This window comes from Aethalodelphis obliquidens, unplaced genomic scaffold (genome assembly GCF_003676395.1).
Source record: "Aethalodelphis obliquidens isolate GAN/ISIS:26980383/991018 unplaced genomic scaffold, ASM367639v1 scaffold44, whole genome shotgun sequence".
NCBI lineage: Eukaryota > Metazoa > Chordata > Mammalia > Artiodactyla > Delphinidae > Aethalodelphis > Aethalodelphis obliquidens.
The window spans coordinates 14,044,731-14,051,006 of NW_020837988.1; the positions used below are offsets into that span (position 1 = coordinate 14,044,731).

A 6,276-nucleotide genomic window follows, 5' to 3' on the forward strand; every position below is an offset into this window, starting at 1 on the left:
CAGTGCCAATGAGAGAAATTCTACTTTAGAATTTTAGTTCTAGATTGTTAAGGGAGTTTTAAATTTTTCTTTTTCTTGCTTCACCATTTTTAAGAAAACAGTAAAGTGTACTATGTCATTTACTCATCATTACTTCTGTATTTCCAATCAGGCTTTTGTCTCCAGCATTCCACTGAAACTAATCAATCATTCTTTTCTTCTTGAAACATTTTCTTTAGTTGGCTTCAGGAACACCACTCTCTGGGTTTTCTTCATACTTTTCTGGCTCCTTCTCCTTAGTTTCCTTTAATGGCTCTTCCTTCTCTTCCTTACATCGTATTATAACCCTTAGGCTCAGTTCTCAAGTCTCAGATAAGTTTAGAGTTAACTTAGCCCTTTGGACTGTTTTTTTTTGATAGAATCTGTTTTGCTTTTGTTTATTTGTGTTATGAATTATGATAATAAAAATTCTTATATTTGGTATAAAAATTTCAGATTTGCATTTAGTATTCAGCTTTGCGGTGTTTAAGTTCTTCAGAAGAAGTATACAATTTATAAGTATACAATATATAAAATTATCAACAATATTATCATGTAATTAAAGGGATTTATGCCCACTTTAAAGAGTGAAAAAGATGATTGGTGGTTTCATAAAAATAGGGTAATAACTCTAGCTACTTTTCTTTCTTTCATATTCAGAGTTTTTGTATTTTTCCCCAGGTTTGTCAAGGGCTATTTAATGAATTATTAGAAAATGGAATATCTGTGTGGCCTGGTTATTTGGAAACTGTGCCATCCTCATTGGAACAACTTTATTCAAAGTAAGAATTGTGTTTTTTCTTGCTTAAAAAATGTATTCAGAGTTTTTGATTATACGATGTTTCTTTATGAGTAACAGATTTCTTCTAAATATCTATATATACTATAATTCAAAATTATTCCTAACTTTCCTGTTTACAGAACCACATACCCTTAGTTAATTGGTACAGCAGGAAACAATACTCATCAGGTATATATAAGTGCAAACTATGTGAAACTTCAAGACTTAATACCATGAAGTATGTGTACCTGAGTTTATCAGTTTATCAGGGATGGAATTATTTATATTAGACACATTTGTTGAATCAGGACTGGGGGAACATGAGTGGAGTGCCTTTTCCTTGCTGGCCTTGTTCATTCTCAGGCTGAGTGGAAGGTAATTCTATTCCAGAGAGCAGAGAACTAGTTTTCTCGGTGATCTGCACCTCTGTTTACCTGATTGCTCAAGACTGAAACCTGGATATTGTCCTTCACTCCTCCCTCTTCCTTACTGTTAGAGTCTAGTCCATCACTAACTCTTGTCTTCCTCCTAAATGTATCTCACATCCACATCTCCCCATTAAGATCACCAGTATCTCTTGACTGGATTATTGAAATAATCTCCTAACTGAGCTCCTGTCTCTAGTCTTACCCCCTGCTATTTTCATTAACTTCTGTTTTTTAATAAAATAATTCATTTTTCCCTACTTTGGGTTTATTTTGTTATTTTTTTAGCTTTTTGTGTTGAATACATATCTTTTAGGTGAAAAGTTGTGAAGCTTCGTGTTTTGCTCCTCAGTTCTGTAGTAACTTGTTAAAATATACCTTTCAGATGATGTCAGAAGAAAAATAAGTTTCTATAGATAAAGCAACTGATGGCTTTATCATATATAAAATGAAGGGGTGGTACTTGAACTTTCCAGTGTTCTCAGTTTCTAAAATCTTACCCTTTGAGTCATGTGGACAATATCAAGTTACAATTGTTCTTTACATGGTAAAGGCTTTATGTCCCAGGATAGTTTTTTTCCTTTGTCCCAGGATACTTTTCTCCAGATATTTATTAAGCACCCACTATATTTTTTGTTCTTTGATACAGCAGTAAACAACACAGAAAAGTTTCCTGTTCTTAATGACACTTATTCTAGTGGGATAGAATAGACAACAGGCAAGTAGATAAATAAGATAATTTCTGGTGGAGTCCTAAAAGAAAAGAAACAATGAGATAGTATGACTGGGTAAACGGAAGGCCAGTGTGGAACATATTCAGTTATTGCTAAACTAGAAACTGTAAGTTAGTGTACCAAGGTATATATTTAGCATGGTTTTTGGTATAATTTGTTGTACACTAGATCTTAATATTATAGTAGTAGTATAACAGAGTTTTGTCTAAAATTATTTTCTTGGATTGTATCCAAATACCAAAAGGCTGAGGTTATTCTGAGTTTCATCCAGATCACACCAAATGGTGTGTTGAGGTACCAGTGTTTATTTCTTATATTTTCTTTTCTTTTATGACTTCCTAGCTATTACAATAAGTCAGAAACTTCCTGAAAATTTTACTTTGAAAATGATTCAGAAACTTGAAAAAAGTATTTTTGGGTTCAGTTCTCAAGCCCTGCCTTTGAGTTTTGTGACTCTTTTTTTCCTTTCTTTCTTTCTTAATTTTTAAATAGAAATTTAGTTGTTGTGTACAGGAACTTTAGTTGCAGCATGTGGGATCTAGCTCCCTGACCAGAGATCGAACCTGGGCCCCCTGCATTGGGAGCTTGGAGCCTTAGCCACTGGACTACCAGGGAAGTCCCTGAGTTTTGTGACTCTTGAAGGTGGCATTGGCTCCTGAGTAATTAAAGCTGGTAATGTGGTGAACTTACAGTCTATATTTGTGCTCACATGTTTTGGTTAACTACCTTTTTTTCTTAGATATGATGAAATGAGTATCCTCTTCACAGTGTTGATTACTGAAGCTACTTTGGAGAATGGATTAATACATCTGAGAAGTAGAGACACCACAATGAAGGAAACGATGCATATATCCAAAGTAAAAGACTTTTTAACTAAATATATATCATCAGCTAAGAATGTATAGATTCTAATATTTGTGTAATAAATATTCTCCTTTCCTAATTTGGTTGTCTTATTTAACTGAGATTATTATTAGTGGTTTTTTTTGGTGCTTTTTTTGATTCAGTTTTTATTATATTTCTTGATGTATTTCATGGTATCAGGAATATGTTCAGCTATAAGAAACAAAAGGACTGCTATACGGGCTTAAGCAAATTGGAGTTTGTTTCTTTCATAACAAGAAATCGAGGGGGTAGACTGTCCAGAGCTGGCGTAATTGTTTCCTCTATAGTAGTTAGGGAGCAAGGCGCTTGGCTGTCTTTCCACCATCTTTAGTATATTGGCTTTTATCTTTATACTTGTTTCTTCTTGGTCACAAGATGGCGGATGTATTTCTAGCCTTCTCAGCCACATTCGAGTTAGGAAGAAAGTCAAAGAGATAAGAGCTAGCCAGCCAAGGCTCTTCTGTTTTTAATTAGGAAAGTAAAAGCTTTCCCAAACATCCCGGTCAGAAGACTTATTTACATTTTATTCTATTTATCAGAACTGAATCACATGGTCATTACTAGGCCAGTCATTGTCCAAGGGAATGAGAATATCGTGATTAATTTGGATCAAACACAATTTATCCCTTGGGGCAGTACTGTCTTGTCTTCTCTGAAATGGGTTTTGTTATCAGGAAAGAAGGGTCTTTATATACACTGTCAAATATCAAAGATTAACCTAAAACTAAAATTTTAATAATGAGAACATTTATTGACTTTTGCAAAGCAAGCTAAAATAAATGTTAAATGGCATAATCTAATATTAGTGTATTTCATGTCTGATTCTAATAGATATGTTTATAAGAAATCTTTAAACTTTTGTGTGCTGATTATGTTTGTGTTAACTATGTTGTCATTACCAACCTGACAAAAATTCTGATACTTTGTGTAAAATGTCTTAAAAGCTTGGCTGGCTTATCTGAGTTGACTTTACTTAGTAGGTCTTTATTTTTTGGTTCTTATTTTTTGCTCTTGGGGAGAATTTCAAACACAAACATACACAGAAGAGTATAATTAACCCCATGTACCTATCACCCAGCACCGACAACCATCAACCCTTGACCAGTCTTGCCTCATCCACCCCACATCGCCCTTCTACGTTATTTCGAAGCAGATCGCAGCTATCGGTTCATTTGTAAATATTTTAGTTCAGGATCTTTTGTTAAGTTAACCATTCTCACGCCTGAAAAAAATGAACAGTAGATGATAATAGGAATTATTGAGAATTTCCTTGGGTGTGATAATGATATTATGGCTTTATTTTTCTTTTTAAAAAGTCATTGTCTGATAGAGACACATACTTAAATATTTTTGAGTAAAAATATATGATATCTGAGACTTGTTTTAAAATTTAGTTTTAAAAAGTGGTAGGGGCTTCCCTGGTGGCGCAGTGGTTGAGAGTCTGCCTACCGACGCAGGGGACACGGGTTCGTGCCCCGGTCCGGGAAGATCCCGCATGCCGCGGAGCGGCTGGGCCCGTGAGCCATGGCCGCTGAGCCTGCGCGTCCGGAGCCTGTGCTCCGCAACGGGAGAGGCCACAACAGTGAGAGGCCCGCGTAACGCAAAAAAAAAAAAAAAAAAGTGGTAGAATATGGAGGGAAAATAGGGATAGTGCTGAGTTGTTGAATTTGAGTGATGGGTACATGGGAGTTCATGTACTGCTTCTTTTTGTGTATGTTTGAAGATTTTAATAATAAAAAGTTTTTAAAAACCAATTCTTTAATATCATATCCACTTAGTTTCCAGTTGTCTCATTGTTGGATCAGGATCCAAATAAGACCCATTTATTAAAGTTGGTTGTAGGTCTTTTAGTCTCTCTTATCCTTATACAATAGATTTGAGTTCTCTCTCACCTGCTCACACTCTTTTTTTTTTTTTTCCCCCCAAGACATTTGAGTTGTTTGTTACGGTGTTTTCTACTGTTTGGATTTTGCTTATTGAATCCCCTTGGTGTAGTTTAACCTATTCCTCTCTCTATATTTCCTATAGATTGGGAATTGAATCCAGAGGCTTGATCAGCTTCAAGTTCAGTTTGGCGGGGGCGGGGGGCAAGATTATTTTATAGGCTGTATTCTCCCATCAGGGAGCAGTGACTGTCTGGCTGTTTCTCTTGGAGGAATGCTAGCAATCATTGACCAGTGCCTAGATCAGTCAGTTCATTAGAGGTGGCAAAATGGTGATATTCTGATTCCATCTTCCTTCTTTATTTATTAGCTAGAATACTTACATAAAAGAAAATATCTCATCTGCTGTTTGCTTAGAGGTATGGGAAAGGTGGGAGAAATGCTAGATTTGTCCTCTTTAAAGTTACTCTTTTTCATGCACAAATTGTTCTGTCTTTGGCCAGTGGGAGCCTCTTCATGTTGGCCTCAAGTCCTTTTGGCACAACTTTAGTAGTCTTTGATAGCTTCCTTGGTATCTAATATGTAATATAGAGATTGTATAGTTTAGAGTTTCTCCAAGAAGCCCTGGTTCATTTTACTGGAAAACTGTTTGGAGACTATACTCTGGGTGCCATCACGAACTCACCAATAATTGCAATTCAAATTCAGGACTGGTATATGTGTGTGTGGATTAGCTTTATTGAGATATGATTTACATACAGTAAATTTACCTATTTTAAATGTACAGATTATGAGTTCTGACAAATGTGTAACCACTACCACAATGATAATATAGAACATTTCCATCACCCTCCAAAAGTCCCCTCATGCCCCTTTAGGACTTAAGAGTTTTTACTTTAACCTCTTCTATCACACATCTGTATCTCCTCCCACATCAAGAACCCTGGGGCTTCCCTGGTGGGGCAGTGGTTGAGAATCCGCCTGCCGATGCAGGGGACGCGGGTTTGTGCCCCAGTCAGGGAAGATCCCACATGCCGCGAAGCGGCTGGGCCTGTGAGCCATGGCCGCTGGGCGTGCGCGTCCAGAGCCTGTGCTCCGCAACGGGAGAGGCCACACCAGTGAGAGGCCCGCGTACCGCAAAAAAAAAAAAAAAAAAAAGAATCCCAATTCTCAAGAATACTGAGGGTGATAAAATTAGAATGCCATGACACACAACTGCTCATTTGCTTTATCTCACCTTAACCACAGAACTCTCAGTACTGCAATGCCTGTATTCCCACCATATGTCTACTTAAAAGTTTAAATTTCATTTTTGCAGTTTGGGGTCCAATATTTAGTTTTAATATAACTGAGAATAAAATGTTTTTAAAAATTATTTTTCTGAAGAAAATCTCAGTCCTGCCCACAGGTACCTTTATTTAGGTACTTTGTCTTCTTAGGGGCCTCAGCCTCACAGGAAGATTGTGTTCCTGGTCTCAGATCAGCTGACTGCACTAACTGGCTACATGGAATGTCTATACTGCAGTTGAGGTAAGTAATATTTATGGAGG

The 6,276-nt window shown here is 36.6% G+C and overlaps 1 protein-coding gene across 3 annotated transcripts in view; it reads left to right on the plus strand.

Annotated features, from left to right (window-relative positions):
- Positions 1–6,276, plus strand: part of POLG2 (DNA polymerase gamma 2, accessory subunit) — a 35,089-nt gene that overhangs the window by 11,285 nt on the left and 17,528 nt on the right. For 2 of the 3 annotated variants that reach the window (XM_027081185.1, XM_027081187.1), the window contains exons 7-9: positions 700–800; positions 2,698–2,815; positions 6,166–6,256. In XM_027081185.1, the coding sequence (XP_026936986.1) occupies positions 700–800; positions 2,698–2,815; positions 6,166–6,255 (309 nt within the window). In that variant the 3' untranslated portion in view covers position 6,256. Of the gene's footprint in view, positions 1–699; positions 801–2,697; positions 2,902–6,165; positions 6,257–6,276 lie in introns of those variants that run through there. The other variant, XM_027081188.1, reaches the window with a different exon arrangement.